The sequence below is a fragment of the Acyrthosiphon pisum genome, chromosome A3, assembly GCF_005508785.2.
Source record: "Acyrthosiphon pisum isolate AL4f chromosome A3, pea_aphid_22Mar2018_4r6ur, whole genome shotgun sequence".
NCBI classification, from domain to species: Eukaryota; Metazoa; Arthropoda; class Insecta; order Hemiptera; family Aphididae; genus Acyrthosiphon; species Acyrthosiphon pisum.
In genome coordinates, this window is record NC_042496.1 from 1,714,877 (window position 1) to 1,737,003 (window position 22,127).

Genomic DNA, 22,127 nt, shown 5'->3' on the forward strand with positions numbered 1-22,127 from the left:
TCCACTCATTTATTTATAAAAAGATTTTTTCTTTTTTTAATCTATATATATTTTATTGGCGCACATATTTTTTGTCACGCGGAACGTGTTCAAGAGACGAACGGATCGAGATGAATTTTTCAAACAATGTTGTTAACGAGTACGGGACAACGGGGACAGTATAAATTGCGCGGGTAATGTTTGTTTTTTTTTTTGCTTTTTGACCAAATCACATTGCATACATTGCATAATATTGAACGAACAATGCTCCCCTTCGCAAATTGCAATCATAAAAAAAAAAATGCATTTGTCCGCACGCATAATTTATTGTGTGCGACACGCGATCACAATATACAGTTGAATATACCAATGCCAAGTGCTCGATATTTTATTGTACGTGAACAACGTTACACGAATATAACGTACCAAATACATATATGAAAAACCAATAAAAATCCTTATTTCCTTTTCAGTTTTTTTTAGTGCACTCACACTTAAAAATCTCATCCTAGTGCGTATGACTGATTTGTGTATGATATGACTATACACGTGTACGCCACCAACGTTGGTCATACCATTATGGAGAAATAAAAAGAATCCTATAAGCCATATTATATATTATTATTATTATTATTATTATTGTTATAATATATTATTATATATATTGTACGTACTTGAGATTTGAGTATTCATTGAAATTCAAGTCATACGAATAAAATTTATTCATAAATACTTATTTCCAGAAATAGTTTAACTTTTCTATAATAATAAAATTAGGAACCTACATTAAAATATAAGTTGAAAATTAGAAAAATAATTGATAATCCTACTTATAACTAAATACTAAAATGTATTATCCCAAAGTAGTGTGAGTTTTTAAAAGCAAAATAAATTATTTAAAATATAATGCTTTTAAAATTTTAAATATAAAAGACAATGTGAAATTATAAACAATTGGAAACCTATTTTTAACGTAACGCACTGAAATGTTGAACAAAAAAAATTAAAACTACATAGACCAGATAATAAGTGTCTGTGTATGTTATGGACAATTTTGGTCAACCTAAATAGCATTTCTGAGTCAGCTGACGACGATTGTCGATGTCCGAAAATCAGCAGCTGGTCGCCTCACCCGGCCATAATAAACGGCCTGGATTTAAAGGCATTTCCGGTCGTTGGAATCTTAAAATTTGCGCACGATGATATTTTATGGACATCAGTAGTCAGGAGCGGATCTTCGATATTTTTATAGGAGGGGAGAGGAAGGCACATATAAATTGTATAATATTAATTATACACTTAATTATAATTAATAATACATATATACATACTATAATTTTTAAGCAATAATGATTATAATAAATAATAATTAATAGGTAGTTACATAAACAAATTGTCAATAGAAAATTGACAGGGGGCACGTACCCCTGTGCCCCTCCCCTAAATCCGCCACTTAAAGAAGTTATTCGTGATGTAACACTCGTGTGTATAAAACCTGTAAATTTCATAATAATAGAAAATGTTTTCATATTGTATAAAAAAATATCGACAGTTTGTAACAAACTAAAAATGTGATTTTTTTAACCATACAACACGTCAAATAAATTAAAATATGTAACTCGTGTACAGCCCGTCGGCATGGATGTTTGTCAATGGCAAATACTTTAACTATACAATAAAAATTATAATTTATGAACAATCAAATTTAAAAAAAAAAGGGTTTGGATATTATAAGCTATTATTATATTATTTCCATGGCTAAAAATAATATTAATCAATGATAAATATAAAATAATACAATGATTACAATTACCATATTTTAGTTAAGTCTCTAAACATAAAAATACATTAGCTTACTGTTTATTTGGTTTATTTTAAATAAATAAATATATAAATATAATAATAATATATGTATATAATTACATTTTTAATACCTATTATTAACTTGATTTTTTTTTTAATGCCCTGGGGCTATATTATTCAAACAGCCCAAAGGTCTTTATAAATATGTTTAACAATAAAATTGTTAACATTTTTCATAATAGTATAAATTATATGATACTTGAAAAATAATAATAAACATAACTACATAACTATTAATATTACATTGCATATCTTGTAATTAGGTAGGTACATAATTTCAATAGTAGGTCGTATTCGATGATTTTCAACTTGATAATTTCTCACCTACGTGTCGTTATGTCGGGTAGTTCCTAAAAAATATCACCACCTATCCCGTTAATCATTAGATACTATAAATATTCCATAATTTTATCATATAAAGCGAGTTACTATAGGTGTCTAATACTTCAAAATATTTTATATAAATATAAATAATATATAAAATTGATTATTAATATTTTACCTAATATCGTATTCTGTGTAATATCGTTGATTTGTGTTAAAGTGGATTGCAAAGTATTATCCTATATTTTTAAACATCATTTTTACTTTTTAACTTTATATTAGTAGTAATTTTCTACAGTTGATGTATCATAATAAAATATATTAATGATAAGTACTTCTATATAAGTATGATTACAATCTTAGATCTAAGATTATAATACTAGGCGATGATGAGCGGTACATCGGATGTACTTAGTCCCGATAACTGGAATACTTATTATTACATCAGGGTCATCTTCCCCCCGGCCAACCCTTATCTTTATCTGAGGCCCGCAAACACATTTTAGGCATAGTATGTATTTTTTAATACAATATATTTTTATTACAAATGCAGGCCATGACATTTTTTAAAAATAATAGATGACCTGCTGTCTAAAAAGTTTGAAGACCCCTAATCTACATCGTACATCCAATCTTATCATGATAATATTGCCTAGAATTAGAAAAACTACATATTATTATTATATAGGTAGAGAATAAACATTATATTTTATATTTGAGAAAAAACTGACACAATTGAGCACAAAAATAAAATTATGCATAAACTTTGATTTTGAATAAAAACCCCAATATTGCATAATAAATAGTTTTACTGGATTTGTATGTTAATATGTTGTCTTATATTACCTACCTCTACCTGCTGTTAATATTATAGTTTTAATGTTATTTCATATTTCAAAAGTATATGAATAGGTATATCTACATAAATATATACACAATATAAACACATAAAACTTGTAAAAAGTGTGGTCGAAAAAAAAAATTTTTAAAATAAAACTTATATTTTTGTAAAACGAAAAACATGTAAAAAGTAGTAACATCATTTTAACATGCCCCATTAAAATACAATGAAAAAAATAAATGGCAAAACTTTATTACACGCATTATTGTGTCAAATAAATCATCTGAACAAATTCTTATTCTATTCGAATCTGAGCTCGATTAAAATTATGCCAATAATTGTATCACTAAAACTGGGTACAATAAGTAAACATTTAAGAATAATTTTATTGAATTCGACGAGTAAAATTAATACATTCCCTTCAAATAAAAGTGCATAAATTATTGTGCTATATAGCAAGCAGTATCTATAATGAGTGATGACAATAAAATATTAAACAATTTTAACTGAAAATTCGTTTAAATTTAAAACAACATTGATATCTACTATTCAGTGTAGTGCACTGTTTGAGATATTATTTTTCCCTTATACGAATATTATTTTTGGCTATTACCATATACGCATAGACAAATATACGTAGCTGTATGGCAAGTTAACCATTAATTTTTTTTCTCATTCGCTCGGCACGAATGAAAAAATAATATTTTACCAACGTAAATTGTTGTTTAACATAAAAGCATCTCGTAGGTACTTCATATCATACATTTTGTAATCACAACTGTGTATGATACTTTTACCAAGGCGAAAACGACACGAGTTTACTTTCATGTGTCACGATAGTGAAAACGACGAAAAACAAAGAATTATAATTATAAGCAGCTCTAGAAGGGAAATTCATTAATTATTAAAAATTCATTTTAAATTGTATAGAATTTCATACTCATTTAACACGCTTCAGTGGTACGTAATATTTTTATTCACTCATGATCACTTATAATAAGTGTCTTATTTGTGTTGTAAAGAATCAGTAAACCGCTGGATTCATTAAAACACTATAAGCCCACCGCCGCCCTTATAACGGAATATGTTTTTTAGACAAAATAAAAAAGTTCAATCATTCTATATACGTACCTACATTTGTTGAACGTACGAATGTAGTGCTTTTTCACTTAAGTATATAATATGCATTAAATGCATTGCTTTTATTCGAGACCTATAATATAACATTTTACATGGAATGTGCTGATTAATATATTTTATTTATTATTATTAAAGTAAAACGGTTACTTTGATAGCCGTTCGATATTATTTCACACCTTTAGCTGATATACAAGGTGTAACAAAAAAACTTAACCAAAAAAAAAAATGTGTGCTACTTAAACGTATGACAAAAATTGTTAAAATTATATGATTAGTAAATAGTTTAAAAAATATACCCATGTTAGCAAATGTTCAAAAATAATATTTTTTAAAAAGTTATTGCGTTCCAAATCAATTTAATCAAAAAAATATTTATATTTTAAAAAATAAACTACTTGACTTAGATAAATGTTTTTACCATCCAAATCATTCTTATAATCAGATTCAAAAATTGGATATTTTGAATTTATTCAACAAAATTTGAATCAAATATTTAGAAATTTAGATATTAATTTCTGTTTTAAAAAATAAAAATAATTTTTTTTATTAAACATGTAGAGCAAATGGATGGCTATAAATTGGCTATAAATTATATATGAATTTTAAAATATTAATTAGAAAAAAAGTTATTCCAAAAATCAGTCCTATCTATTACACCCTGTATAAGTAGCGAATGACACTATACACGATTCTACATTTGATTTGGATTAGGTGTATGAATGGTGCTGGTAATATCACATGACTAACAACTAATAGTACAGTATATATTCGGCTGATATGCAAACTGTACACTGTCCACTTGCAACATGTTTTCTATAGCGTAGTTAACGCGGATTAAAATTTCGAGGTTTCGGTAACAGAAAAAATAAGCTTTAAAGCTATAATATTTATTATGATAATATCTCCCATGCATTATTCTGCGTTTTACATCGAACTAATGAAAAATAAAAATAATACTCACTATACATATATCTATACGGCTATAGCATAAATCCTTTAGAAAATATTAACTCCTTTTTGCTTCAAAACTTAGTCATAAGTACATTAGAAGCATTGAGATGGAACGATAGGTGTAATGTCGTGTTTGGAAAATGAACATGTGTAATTTTAAGTCTATAATTATAGTTATTGATAAAATTATATATGCTTGGTTGATTGTCGTTTGAAAATATTATTTTCCATCGAACCGGTCAAATAATTTCTAAAACACTTTTATACTATACAGTGCATTACAATACAATTATTATAAAGGGATCCAATTAACTTTTAACATAATAATAATTTTAAATGTATGTTAGGTATATATTAGGAAAAAAAACATCAAAAGTATACTTGACCATTTTACAAATTATTGTGAAATGCATTCCCTTTTATAATTATAATTGGGTTGCTTGTTAAATAAAAATTAGTCTCAGCTGTTAGTCAATAAAATACCTATATGTATATTAAGTAATTTTATTTTTGCCCAAAAATTATTCGAAAACATCTCATGTGACGTCAATCGTCATTCAAGACATTTCAAATGTAGCGTTGAAAAACCTCCTATGTAAGTTTGGCAAAAAGCATATTATAATATAATAAAATCTCCTATGTGTTGAAATACTGACGAAAAAACTTGAATATTTCCATCGCAAATTTTTAATTTGTTCCTGTCAAGTATCGGCAATCTGTTTTTTGTAACGGTTTTTTGTCTTGCGGCATGAAAAATCGAGTTACCCATAGCATATATAGGAGGAATTTTACTGTCTAGGGCGATGAGCTCATACAGATTTTTCTTATTTCTTGACATACAGTACTCGGTTATATTATTGAGGCGTTTGACTTAGACATAATGGAAATAATATTGAACGTAAATAAACACTGAAAACAAGTAACAATATAATATTATGCACTGTATTATTATAGTCAATTAATATTGTATATATAATATATTTTTATTTATATATTTAAGATAGACGTATCATTCATAAACCAATCGTTGATGGACAGCGATGAACGGTAGTTCGCCGGAAAACTTACTCGATCGAATTTTAGACACCGATCATCAAAGAAAATAGTTTTAAAACAATAACGATTTCGTAATGGTCGTCATTATTATCTGAAAATCATATTTCAGTATAAGAGAAAAATATAATCGAATAGCCGTCGTTCTCCGAGGTGACAAACAACTTTTAAGTCTATTTATTTCGTTTCTTCAGCAACTAAATAACGTCCTTTGCAGCATGGTCGAATATTTCGTGGCAAGTATATATACTTAAGTGAGGACATTTTACAACAAAACTTCTTCACTATTAAAGAGGAACAGAGTCCTAGTCACTTTAGGCATTTGCACTTATACGCTCGTTCATCGTCGTCGACGTGATTGATTCAACAACTTCAATCGGCTCTAATGTCGATTTTACCAAACGCTACTACGATGTCTAAACAAATAGATTGGTTTAACAATAAAACATGTTACTTTTTTCCGTGAAAACAAAATACATAAATTGGCCAAAGTGGACTTTAGGTAGTTTGAGTGTCGAAGTCATGTCAAACTTTCTTAAGAAATTTGAAAATATTTTCTATTATCACTCACATATGCCTATTGAGATTTGATAATTCGATATTTTTGCTCACCACGAGCAAACTTTCAACTAATAAACAATGGCTTTTTTTACTTAACAACTTTTCTCTATTTACACTGTTCAGGTTTCCCTGCAGAATAATATCTGAATATAAAATATTTACATATTTATAGTTGTATAGTAAATAAAATATAGTGAAGAAACTAATAATTTTTTTTTGAGAGAGAGAGTTGTCAAAAGATATATTTTAAGGAATTAGTTTGAAAAGACATTTTATATAAAACTTTAAACATAGAAATATACGAGTAAACATAAGCCTAAGCCAGATGTTTTTGCCAATGTCATACCCAACCGCTTTAGTGATTCCTTTATTATTTAATTGGTTTGAACACAAGAAATACATTTTGATGTTTATCTACCCCGAGGATAACGCGCAATGTTTCAAATTAGTTTAAACAAAGTAAACACACGGATTTAACGACCACCAGAGAATTACAGATAAAGAAAAAGAAGCAAATAGGTAATGTAATTTATTTTGTTCATTTAATAGGCACATTTTGCCTTCAAACCATGATAAAGCTCTTTGCTAACTTTTACAGCCATATTCACTTGTATGTACTATCAAACTAGGACAGATTTAAGACGTATGTATATTATTTGATGCACCATGCACCTGTATTTAAAACGTGGTTGACCAATTTGGTCAAAAAAAAATTGGCCCTTTCATCGAGGAAATTAAATTTTGTTTTGAAACAAAAATGTATCTAAAATTCTTAACAATAAATTGCATGTAATGTATTGATTGTATTACATAATAATAATATGTACATAACAAATTTCGTATGCACCTCCAAGCCCTACACACACACACACATAAGAAAATCCACCACTAAATAGTAAATCCACCACTGTGATCGACCACGGAAAAATTACGAATACGTTGCAAGTTATTTGGATTGTATTCGGTGATGGAATTTTAAAAGTTGACATAATAATATATAATATTGTCAATCGGTTTTCTCGGGTAAACAGTCATATGGTAACTTTCATAATGTTATAAAGCAAGTGTAATCGCATGTGATGTCCGCTCGCTACTGATCGTTCGATGAGCTCGTGTGCTTGCAGATAATTATAAAGATGTATGCTATACGTAGGTATCTTCTTACAACAGGGCATAGGCATAGATACTTAAAATTACATATAATATATGTGCTATAATATTACCTTAAATGTCGCTAAATATGCGCTAAAAATATGCGATAAAAAAGGAAATTTATTAATTAATAATTTTTTAATCACTTACAAAATTATCATAGGTAGTTACTTAAGATTTGAGATAATTTAGTCACTCTGATGAGAATCCAAATGAATTGACTATACAACGCATTCGACGCTCGTTTGTTGATAATCGGCGGTTAATAACCACAGTAGAAATTGACAAAAAAAAACCCAAAAAAATTAGCAGATAACAAAAATTAGAACAAAATAGGTACCTAATAACCACTAAAAACTAAAAAATCGTAAATAAAGCAAAATCAAAGTTTTAATTAGAGTTCTCTGTATCGTGAAACACATTTTTAGCTTACTCTGTAATTTTTTAAGCATCTCATAAGAATACGTGTTATAGCATATTCTACTCGTAGCTCGTTTCCGTGGTTAGATACGTCCAGAATATCGTGACTTTTAGGCGCAATAATATAACTCAGAACCTCTGTGTTAAGGTTAAGAATAGGTATATATTTTCATCCTTAAACATATGCATTAGATATTAAAACATTATTCCATTATGGTGATGAGAGTTTATGTAAATAATATAATATAACTGGTTTTTAATTGAAATTAATACAGAACGACTGAAAAATACTTTGAGACTTTACCTTTTATACGACGAACTTCTTAATTTGAACTTATATTCTAATAATAAAAAAATAAAATATTCGAATATTTATTTGGGAAATTAACATGAAATCTATGGAGTGCACGTGATATAATAGGTAGGTATAATATTATATAATATGCTATATTAAAGTAATGCTGATGATAATTGATAGAAACGCTATACGGATATCAAAAAATCACTGACGAAGGTGGCTCGTCCTACCTATATAACAAGTTTAGTGTTGGTAAGTCATCCCTATTCTTATAGTTTGGGTATTTAGTGTTATGGACGTAAATGTGCGTCTGTTGGTCGTGGCCAGTAAGTGTATGTGATTTTATTATATTTTGTGTGTGCTTTTTTTTTTCAAATATCAGTTATTTTTTATACCATGTCGACATCATTCTTTTGCTTCATTGTTTTAAAGTGTGGTATTACAAATATATGTATATAGTTGGGTTTATCTGGTGAGTGACGGCCACCCATGGGAATGAGTCACTCATTGGGACTTGTGTAGGAGTGTATATTTTTGTATTATTCTTAGGTCGTATATTTTTCGGTCGCTGTTCTGTGTATATTTAATTTTAGTAAAGATATTATTGTTACATAATTATACTTGTATATTATACAGATTTAAAAAAGTCATTAAAAACGCCCAACGATCAAAGTCCACACGAATTTTCTCCTATACTGTAGATCATAATATAGTTTTCTGTCAAACCAATATAAAATGATAACACGACTTCCGAAAAGCTTGGCACTTTAGTCGGTTAGTCGCCTTACCCAACAATGCGAAACATATTATGTATTGTGTAGCATTTATGACCTTAAAGTTTGAGCGGTTATTAATCATAGCTTATTTTGCAACTTGAAATACCGTTATCTCAGTGTTTATTACTCATGAATAGTTATAATTATTATTATACGATATAGTTATTGTACACTTGTACACGCAATATGATGTACAGTGCGTATACTATAAACAACTGTAAACACTATTGCATACTGGGTCGTATTGTTGACGGTAACTCTAACTTACCAAACGCATACCCAGGTATTTATTTATTATTGTTATTATTATTATTATTATTAGTAGTATTAGTAGTAGTAGTAGTATTATTATACTCCTCCAAGTACCGTTTCATTATCTCGAAAAAAAAAATAAACAGTTTAAAACTTTAAAACAATTATTCTGCGCAAATATTTACCACGTCTTATTCACGGACATTCACGATGTTCAATAATTACCAAATACCTGGTTACCTACCAGGTGTTTGTACCTAGTCAGCGTCTTAATGCCACCGGTCCATAATATTATATTACACTTCAAATGCGTTTGTATCCTCATTCCAAACATGCATTAAAATGTGTAAACCTTGTTCTAGTAGTTATAAAAAAAATAACAATATTCAAATTTCAATAAAACCGACCTTTTACAATTTTACAAACAATCTTTTATACATATTTTAATAAATTTAATTACAAATCGTAATTTCATTTTTTCCACACCCATTTAGATAATTGCCTAACGATGTAGTAGCTCAAAAATTTACAAATTTCATAGACTGTTCGTTAATTGAATATTTTGAATGTCATTATGACCATAACTATACGTATTGTCAAAAAAAAAAAACCGAAGCGGTTTATTTCAATGAGGAGTCAACAACCAATTTTCTCAAAAACTCGATCGATTGAAATTTAAAATACAATAATATTATGCCACTTGGTATGGTGGTTACTATGAAATTTAAATCGTTATTAAAAGATGATGGCAAACATATAAAAGCAAAATTAAAAATTCAACGATAATTTTAATGAATTTAAAATGATATTATTTATATATGTTTATATTATTATATTAATACATAAATAATATTTTCATACAGTCAGAACTCGTTTAGAAAATAAGCTTCCTATACATAATCGTATACAATTTAAATAAATTGTACTACAGCTCGTAGAAATAAACAAATAAAATTCGCGATGTATTTAACAATACATCGTGCTATTCATAGGTACCTACTTAACAATAAAATGCAAACCCTGGCCAGATCAGGTCAAACATTACAGATACAAATTTAACCAAAAACAACGCAATGAAACAAACTAAAAATCTATACAAATATTTAAAAAAAAAATCATCCAGTCTTATCGTCACCCTATAAAACCAGATGACCTCAATATTAAAATACTAATTGGTCCCACGAAACTTGACACATTCATATTCAATAATAAAAAATAACAAGCAACGACACTCAAAATGTGACACGTATAACTATCAGGAAAATAACTTATTTATAGAATGTCCAGATTGAATATTGGACAGCATATCAATTAACAGTTCACGATCACAGAACGATGCCCTAGCTATTGCTCTAGCTACTGCCCAGAAATGAAACCAACTCCGTATTATTTTTTGATTTGATCAAACTTATCAGATTCAACCAATCTAAAACCGATTTGAAATAATCATATTCAATATAATATTAACCGAATAATGTTAATAATTCTGTTATATTTTAGTCTGGTTCAGTGGTGTGATTTGGGGGGAGTCGTATTCCCCATGACTGTTTTTAAAACTGGCAAACACCATATGCGAGTACTTATTTAACTATAAATATTTTTGTTTATAGGTATTACTGTACTAAGTACTATATATAGTATATTCATCGGTGGAAATCAAGGGGGCTTGAGAGAGCTTATTTTCCCTTTCATAGACCGTAAAGCCTCCTCCTTTTTTAGTTTTGTAGGACCGAAACCCTCCCGCTCACATTCATGTTAATAATGTTAGCCCCTCCTGAAATTTTAATAGATTTCCGCCTATGAGTATATTAATTTATAGAACTAATGCATAAAACCCCGACCCCCTACCCTAGCTGTACGCATAATAACAATACATAGCATAATATTACAACGTAATAAACGCTAATCACTATTACACAAATATATTAAAAAACGGCATAACAGTGCAGTTTAACTTCAAAGCGATTTCCGGAAACCTATGCGTATTTTATCGAGTTATGAACATTGATCCAATCAGAATTGGTCAGTTGGGTTAGTTTCAAAGTCATAACTTATAACCTTTTGAAGTGATTTTAAGTATTTTACGTCTACGCAGATTATCCCAAGAATCTATACATAACTCTATCAAAAGTATGCAATCATGCATGATGCATTTATACAAAACCAACATTTTTTTTTTTTTAGTGGTGTGGCCGAATAAATGTTTCAACCCCCCTCCACCTCGTACACACACACATACACACACACACACCTACGCACATAAACATGAACAAATTAAGCCACTGGTCTGGTTAAATGTATGTTACACAACTATAATTCAGAATAGAAAAGTAATACATACTACAATATGTAGAAGCTTATAAATGAAAATAACACATTCGAACCACTTTTCAATTATTTGGGTATTACAAATCAATTTTGATGAGCTTTACTTACTGCTTATATTTGCAAAATTAAATCCAGGTTTACCAATATTATTAATTATATTTAACTTTGATGGAAAATTAAACAGTCAAAACGAAATTTTCATCGAGTTATGGCATTGAACGAGCATGAAAAAATATTAGAATTAATGTTTCACTTTTTTAGTCTTTTGTTTTTTTCGCTTCGAGGTAAAATAATTAAAAAAATGTGAACAACAGTTACATTGTATCTATAATATTATATATTAATAATTATACCTCACCCAATACAAGAATAGTATTTTAAATACAAAATTAAAATATTTATAGTTTGGTTTCAATTTTTTTCGACTGAATAACATCATTTTATTTTTTATATTTATGTGCAATATGCAAATTACTTTTTCAAAATAATAAAATATGTATGTATCCCAGTTTAACATTAGGTTACCCACTCTACCCGGCGGGTGGTAATAACTATTTTATAAAATGTATATATTACCTAAACCGTATTTTGTTTATAGTATAATATTATTACGTTATTACACAATGATTTTATTTCGATGATTTATAATATTTTACGTAATCGTTTTTTGTAAATAATATTTTTCCGCACGATTTCATCGAGTGTGGGTTTTAGATTAATCCGCAAATATTTAATTTATTTATTTATTTATTTATTTATTTAATATACAAACAATTTTTTTTTTACAAAACAGCCAACGGCGTCTCCGCGGCGAGTCATACTGTTTCGATAATGATAATTTTGTTACTCGCACTTTTTAAGTATATTTTAGATTCTGAGTGGAACGATGAATATATTGATTTTACAATGATGTGTGTTTTTTTTTTATTTTTTATTTTTTTTTGTCTGTGTACACGATAAGTATTCGAAATAATGCTTCGATTTTCAACTTCAATATCTTGTTCGATTGGAAAGTGAATATCGTTGGTGCATTGGGGAGGTCAAAATTTAAAATTCCCAGTAATTTTCAAAAGCGCCAAGAAAAACCAAAGAAAAATTAAGGAAAAACGAGAATTTTTACGCAAAATCTGTTTTCGAGAAAATTGATTTTGGATTTTAGTGTAACTTTAAAACGAATGGCTGTAGATACATGAAATTTTCACTGGTTGTTTATTTTCCATTTTCGATACATGATAAAATTTTCAAAATATTTTGATTTGTTTTGAGCTGTTTACGGACAATTTCAGTTTCCAATTCAATTAGTTTTTTTTTTTCTATGAATGTCAATAAAACTTTATTTGTTGAGTAAAAATACTTGAAAATTTAATACAAGGCTCCTACTATATTGTTACAATGACATTTGAAAAATATTAAAAATCTTTAGTTATTTTGTATTGATTGTATAATATTATTTGTGGGTACTTGAAACTTCTAAAGTATTCTATTATATTATATCTATGATAGTACCACTGTTTGTTGTTGATGTATAACGCGTTATACCTAATGGATATTGTGATATGATTAATTTGGAATTTATTATTGATACCTATTATAGGTCAATTTTTTTTTAATACTATAGATAAGTATACCTATAATAGGTATGTCTAATACCTAGTCTGACAAACCGTCACCACTCAGAATCGTTTTTCTTATACAGTGATATTTTATCATTGAATTCAAATTTAATACTATCCATTATACAGTGACCCACTTGTAACCTACTATACAGCAGAGCGACATCCACTTACCCACCTTTTTCACGTTTTCGTTGTTGGATTTTACATTAAATTTTGTGATCGCCGCGTACCCGCACGTTACGCGCGTTTTCAATCGCCGGCGAGTGAACAACAACAATAATAATATAATAAAATCCCGCGAGGAAACCTTAAAAACCGTATAACCCTAAAAAAACGCACTCGACCACCCGAGTCCGCAGCGGGCAGGCCGAAATCGGATTCGCTGCAATTTGCCGAAAGCGCGTTTGCCCCCAGTTGTGTACGTTAAATATGTAGGTACAGAGGTATATGTATACGGTGCACTTCCGGACGTGCTGATAATTTCGATTGTTGTAGCGCGGGGGGCCTTCCGGTGAAATTAGTCCAGTCCACTATGAAATCTGCAAGCCACGCGCACCGTCATCTGTTATTACACGCGGCGTTGTCGGTTGTGTGTCGAACTCCGAGAACTCAGACCGGATTTCGATTTTCAATATCCGCTTCACACACACACACACACTCACACGTGTATGTAATGCATATACCTACCACGGTATATACGCTATGCAATATGTCATGGGACGAAATCGTTGGGTGGGGAGGGGGGCGCCCGCCATCCGTATAGTATAACAATCTAGTCGATTATACGCAGTCGTATAACATTTAACATTATCGTTGTACCGTGTTATTCGCACTCGCATATTATGATGATATTACAAAGGGTATTTTTTTATCCTTCGCGAGATGTTATTTTATTATTTGAGAACGCATATTATTACGTACTATACCATACGAGATAATCGACACCCCAGATGCCTGCTGCAGTACCATAAGCTATAATCACCATATTATTATTGTTATTATTATGGTGCGTTTACAATAATGATGATAGTATTAATATGGTATAGTGGTCGTCGTTTACTGCGTGCAAGTACAACTCGTTTCTAATAAAAAAAAAAGCCAACCCGTTTTCAAAAATAATGTCACTCTTATACGAGACTATTCACGAGACTTAATATACGTCATATTGTTAAAATATTTAAATCGCGATTCTGGATTTTGGATTTTGGATTCTAGCTTCTGGATTTCAAAACTCTGGATGCCATATCCACGCTGCGCTCTTATACGTCACATCGTAAAACAACATCGTTAGGCGGCACGAAGTAAATGAAAAGTACCCAAAAATTGTTAACACAATTATTCACATTATTAACGAAAATTTAAAATAAATAAAAGGCTCTGAACTTGCATCTATTAATAACAATGTATTCAATATAGTATCTTATAGAGTATAAACCAAGATTATTTGGTAGAAAAAAAATAATAATTAGAAATTCCATTTTATAAATCATAATATATGTCTATAAAACAAAATATATAATAATAATAAATTGATTACAACAAAATATTTAGATACGTACAAGTACAATTATTATATAAAAATAACATGTTAGCGTTAAAGTATTCAAATATGGTATAGTTTCATAAAATGCCATTATTGTAGATATCTACTCCTTCGTACTATTACCAGTCCAATCAAATCAAACCGATAATTACAGTGACCTACGGGGATCACAACTGTCTGTGTAGTGTTGTCGTGTCGCGTAAAAATGTAAAATCAAGACCTTCTTTATCAAAATAATTATTCCATCACACAATAACACATTAACCAAACAATACGGCATAGTTGAATATATTCAACTTTTGGCCGTGTGGTTACAGATATGTGCGGAAAAATTATGACTAAAAAAAATTATAAAATGTAAAATATTCATTATCAGGTGCAATATTCTCATCGTTGGTATTGTATTTTGGTATACAGATAAAAGCACGACACGACGCGACACGAGCAATTGTGAACCCATTAAGCGTCGTCTTAAGATACAACGAAACAGTAAGACTTCATTTATAGGTGGAGAATTATTGATAACATTTATAAATGACAAATTGTTGGTATGAATGTCAATGAAAAGTCTTTATTTTATTTGAAGTTATTTTTTTTTTCATTTTACCCATTGAATACAACAACATAATAACTGAACAATAATTATAAACAAAATAGACGACGAGACACCTGTAAGTCACCTGTAGTTAAGTGCAGCTGTGGTACACGGCGCCGCAAGGCTGTACGAGACATGTCTGGAGCTCATCGATAGCTATTTTTAATTTGGTAGGTTTTCGTCCGTCAACTCGCACCCTCCGTTTACTCGTTTTTAGTGTTATCTCAGGCGTGTCTAATGAATCTTGATGTCTGACGACGTAATCCCGCATTGTCACGGTTTAAGCCAAGCAAAATAAAACGATATATTTTATTTTATGAATATTATATTTATTATTATTATTATTATTATTATTATTATTATTATTATTATTACTATATATTTTGTCATTTCGGTAATATTTTACGTTAATAATAATCAACGTAAACTAATCTTTCACTGATGACGTAATAACTGAAATAATTAGCAATGGTATTATGTACATACAATAATTATTCATATTTTTTATTTTCAGTTCCGCCGGTAATTGCGGTACCCAACCAACTACTGGGAGCGCCAATAGGCACAGACGTGACACTCGAATGTCACGTGGAATCCTACCCAAAATCTATCAACTATTGGGTCAGAAATCGAACAAAAATGTTGATGGACGGGTAAGATTAAATAATTTTCTATAACTCGGTGGAGAAAAAATAGGTACATTGCATAACACTCGATATAGACGTAGACTATAGTGCAACACGTGCCTTATAATTTTTGCAAACAAACTCCATTACGAGTTCAATTAAGCTTACCATTAAAAATGTATGCTTTGTAAAAACAAATACGATGTGGGTAGTCATTTATTATACGACATAAGTTTTATAGATTCCGAATATTGATGAAAAGATGATTCCGTTCGGAAAACATTTTTTACCAGACATAACTTCTACCGGCAGCGGCTGGTAATCCGATCACGTCTTTTTCGACGACGATAAATTCCGGTATTGCGGTATTTACCTTGAAACACAGTAATATTTCTGATCCGTAAGATTTATCTATTAATACTCGCGATATGTTTTATGATTGAGAATAAAAACCTACTTGGTATAACGAAATAAATATTATGATCAATATAGCATAACGTCGACGAGACAAAAAATCGGGTAAAGAACACTACGGTATAGTTGTAGCTATTGTAGGTAGGTACTACATTGTTTGAATTGAAAATATTGTCTAATGTCAATTATTATTATTGTTGCCGCACCGTGCCGAAGGGAATCGAGTTCGCTTATTGTTTTTGTTTTCGTTCCAATTAGCAAACAATGGGCGCAATAATAATAATTAACATCGATCGAAATAACGTTTGTTATGATATCGAAAAAAAAGACTAAAAAGAGCAACGGGCGATAACGAAGTAGGAATAGAAAAAGCTGATAGAAAGAAATTCAAAAAGATTTCGAATACAATGGAATACCTACTTTTGATATACAAATTATTTTTCCCGTGCTAATTATCATACTTGAACGTTTTGTCAGAATACTTTAGAAATGTGTTCATTTACAGCCATGCTGCAGCCACTAACGCCCTCTCCCCCTCCCCCCCCCATCATCCCCGCGACACCCACAACCGGCGTAGCCAGTGCACCGATGCCACTACCGAGTACCGACTACGACGGCGTGTTCCCAGGAGAGAGCTGAATTTACTTAATTTCATTTTTTTTTCTCGACAACAAATTATTGTTGCCTTGTCGAAATTATTACGCGAAAGTTGTTCAAAACGACGACACGGTGGAAATTCAAATTGTTTCGTATACGAAAACAGAAAAACGCCATTCTTCCAATGGCAGCTTAGTACGTCCTTCGAATGCATAATGACCGGAAGTGCTCTATTGCATTTTCCGCCTTCGTGTAACTGGACCCTACTCTAAGGTCCTTATAGAAAATATTTAAAAAATCTTTTCTCAAATATTCTATGGATTTATTGTTCGGGAACTCCTCCGAGTAACCGTACAGCTCTGGGTTTATAAACAAAATAGGATAACTAAATATTTCAATGGTATAAAATTATTATCAATAAGTTATTATGAAGTATAATAAGTAAGGTATAAACAATGTTTGGTTGTTTTATTGGTTAGAGAAAATATTATGTGAAAATATATTATACTACCTACTTTCGTAGTCACTTATTAGTTTCAAATAATTTACGGTTAAGTTAACCGTTTGTATATTTTTTTCTTGGGTTTTAACAGGGCTTGTTCAATGAATAATTTGTGCACAAAACTCATTTAGTGCTTCATTTTAATTCCCGAGAAGTATATAAAAACGTTCTGTTATTTTGTTTTTTTTAATTACAATAGATTTTATGAGGAAAAATCCAACGATATATTTTAACATCATTTTAATACCGTTTTTATTATTTTATGCAGATCTTTCCACACAAAAATGTATGCACTGTAACTTGGAGGAGAGAATTTAATTCTAAAATGTTCTAGTGCTAAACATGAGATAGGTAACGTGTTGAAGAGAATAAGTGTGTATATGTATAAGCCTTTAGTACAATATGCATGAATGGACAGTGGAATGTGAGAAGTCAGATGGAAAAAAACATTTTATATCTATTTTCCCGAGAAAGATATAAAAGAAAGAATTCTGCTTTACACCCTGTAAAACACATTATAGATTCTCGATATAAAAAAATATATATTAAATTCTAAACAACATGAGGTTTGAATAAAATAACATCGACGACATTTTTTTTTGATACACGATTTGACTAAACAACAGCCGTCAAAAACCAATCAAAACGACTAGGTACCTATATAATGAATGTCGACTGTTTTTCACGGAATTGTCCGAATAAAAATTTGCCGGTAGTTCGCCTATTTCGTATTGGATAAAATTAGAAATTTAAAAACCGGATGCACCGTCATTTCGCTTTTATCGATTCGACGATTCAAACAATTGGTGCAATAATAATAATAATAATAATAATATTCGATTCTGACGTTACGGGTAGTTCATCGCGTAATCCAGTCACGTCAAGCGTGCGTTCATAGTATTAGACGTCACGATAATAAAACGTGTAAACGGATTTATGTGGAATAACAACACAGCAGACGTCGACAATTGGAAGTGGTGACAACTTCACACCGCATACAAATGTCCCAGTTAACGCGAAGAAAGAGGCGTACAAATCCGGATTTACGAGTATAACGCTTGTTAAAATGACAGTGAAAATAATCCTACATGGGTTAAAAAAAAAACCCATAGACAATAACAATGCTTTGGCTCGGGTCTCTGAACTGCAGTTTAAACTGAGGTTATAATTAAATCATCAAAAGACAATAGACATAATCTGCTGAAAACAATTCAGAGTGAAAAATATACTATATAGTATAAGTACTGCATAGTGCAAACAAAATAAATCTGAAAAAATTAACTATTATATAATATTTTAGTCCACATAATATGTACGCCCTTCGACTATTGTTTATTACTTTCTGAATAGCCTCTATAATTGAACGTTATCAAATTCGCACAACCACACAAAAAGTTCCACGTCCATGCAATGTTTTATATGAATTTGCATTAAACATTTTACGTCTACTTTAAATAATTTAATTTGTGTACAACATTTAAAATGAATAGGTACGTTACAAATTCATCTTATGGTGTTAAAGTATAATATTATTAATGTAAAAACAAATGTATAATAAGGTATAGAAATACTTCAAATAAAATAAAATAGATTGTCAAATTTTAAAACAACAAGTCTAAAAAAATTTATTTTTCAAAAGTACGAGTTCAATTGCTACTCGAAAACCCTTTGATTTTTAGTCGGAACACTAGTTAAATAAATAATAATTCATAATATTACAAAATAATTAAAAACAACAAATAAAAGTAAATGAGCTTGACCTTACGTTGTTTTCTTTTATTATTTTACAAATATTTTTAGCATATTTTTAAACATAGATAATAAATTATAATAACACAGTTCACAGAAGATATAAGTTGCAAGAATAACCATATTAAATCTGTTTTTTATATGATTTTTAAGTATATTAGCTGAAACAATATTTGAAATAAGATTTATCGCGCACAAAAATCAAATTAAAATCAACTTAACCAAACCAATCTGCCTGGCATTTTTAAAAACCAAAAACATCTATACATTGTAGAAGTAATAGACTTCGTGCGTACACAATTTAATACGTCATAATGTCATAATCACATTAATTTTTTGTAACTGTTAGAAAAACGTCGAATTTTGTGAGTATGAAAAAATATCTTTAATTAACTTACAAAAATATAGGTATTACACGTTTTTTCTTAAAGTTAAATAAGGTTTCTTGGAAAAATAATGGGACTCGTGGAAGTTTGAAGCCCATCAAAAATGAATATTTACGACCCTTGGCTGCGCATACGTACAGAAATATTTAAGTGAGAGAAAGAGCTAATCAGTGAAAAATTATAATAGAAAGCACGTGCATGGTGGTATTATTATAAAACACGCGACAACTTCGCATCGTTTGTATGAAATCGGGTTCAGGACTACAATGATTTAATTTCACTATACATTCATAACTCAAGTGCATGTCGATCAAGAAAACTATTTAAAAAATCCTTCTGCCCAAAAATCGTTCACAAAAAAATATGAAATTAAACTTTTTACAGCTTCATTTCTTACAAAGTTACGTTTCACATCACTTGTTATTTGTATCACTTCAAATTCTAAAATTCAAATAATTGTGAGAAATCTCAAAACATTGTCCACCGCATTAATTAGTGTACACGACTAATGCAAATCGGAGACACGTACACATAATTTTAAATATATTTTATACATTTACTGTATAGCGTTAATACTCGATTTTATGCGTACAGGGAAGCCGATAAATATAATAATAATAATTACCTAACCACACAAGAAAAGTGACTGCAGTGGCACGCCTTTTATGCAGCGCGCAAGTGTACATTTTCCTCTGCGGGGGCGGCATCATTAAACACACATAAGACGATTAATGAGAGTCGAGTTTGTATGAAAGCAGTTATGGAGGCGGCGGGTGGTGTTTTTAAGAAGCTAGGAGAACACGATTATCCGAGGAATAATCACACCTACTGGTATAGTGCCGAAAAAAAACCCCCAAAGAAATAAAACCTTTGAAGGAGAATTCGGGGAGTGGGTTGTAGACGTTATATAATAAAATACGAAAAACAAAAAATTAAAACAAACAACCTCTTTCGGTTTGGTTCCAAAGTCATTAATTATACATTTGTCCCTAATTTCTCACCCTTATCCACCGGCCGCCGACGACGTTGTAGCTCGCTCCTTTCCAGAGTTGCAGGATTTTCACGTATACGCCGTGTGGGGTATAGGAGGCGAGGGTGACCTTTTCCCGTCGCGAAAAGTCGTCTATACATACATAATATAAAAGATATCGTTTTTATACTCTCCGCAACGACCACGCACACACGCGCGACACCCACCGCCGCCGCCGTCCTCTTGAAAAACCATCATCAGACAGTGGCGGTGGCAGTGGCGACGATGAGCGCAGAAGTTTTTGACTAATCTGTCGCGTGATTAATGGCCGGACGAAAGTTTTGAGCTCGCCCTTCCTCGTCTTCCGTGGCTAACGTGTGCACTGTGCGAGCAGCTCTCGTTCGTTCTCCTTTTATTCCCGACGAGTAATTGAAAGTCTGCAACCGTGGCTTATATATATAGTGGTGACAACAACGACAACACGCCAAGTGTCTGCTCTCCTCCACCCCACCCAACAACCCAGTTTGGTCGCCCGCTGGCGGAGAGTGGCGTTTGCGGTGGCTTTTCTCGCGCGTAGCTGACGAACGGACGGATATACAGGCCGGGTATCCCCCTGCCCTGGTGTGGGGTAACACGTTTCTCGACCGGGGCGGTTGATGGATCGACTTTGTTTGGGCACTCGCGACGTGAATAATTATTAACCGTGTTAATATAACATTTTATTTTTTTTTTTCCCATTCGCTTACTTCATTTTCGATAAATCTCCTCTCGTTTCCCATTCCGTCTCTGTTTCCCACTCCAAAAGTGCAATATCCAATATTTTTCACTTTGCCGCGAGTACGTGCGCCCCGGTACGTTCTCCGTTCTCTACTTGAACGCTGTTTACGACTGTTCGGTATCCATCCACTCAGGTTAGATATCTTTGTATGCACAACAGTTTTTAGCTATGCGCGACGTGTCAATTGGAAAACCGGCCAACTAAAATAGCATTATTAATACCTGTAGGCCGTATTGTAATTTCCAAACATAATACAAGTTATAAAACCATGGTTTCGGTACTGAAAGCTCCAAAAATATCTCCTCTTTTATATGACTCGGAATTGAAACGAAATATTTTTAGATTGAATTAAAAAAAAAAAAAAATTAACTGATTTTAATTCCGAGCGAATCGTAGTGAAATAAACAATGAAA

The 22,127-nt window shown here is 30.7% G+C and overlaps 1 protein-coding gene across 2 annotated transcripts in view; it reads left to right on the plus strand.

The window, feature by feature from the left end:
* The window catches only part of LOC100164469 (lachesin-like), a 235,666-nt gene that overhangs the window by 192,826 nt on the left and 20,713 nt on the right, over positions 1 to 22,127 (plus strand). For both annotated transcript variants that reach the window (XM_001943368.5, XM_008187244.3), the window contains exon 6: positions 16,207 to 16,345. In XM_001943368.5, the coding sequence (XP_001943403.2) occupies positions 16,207 to 16,345 (139 nt within the window). The remainder of the gene's footprint in view (positions 1 to 16,206; positions 16,346 to 22,127) is intronic.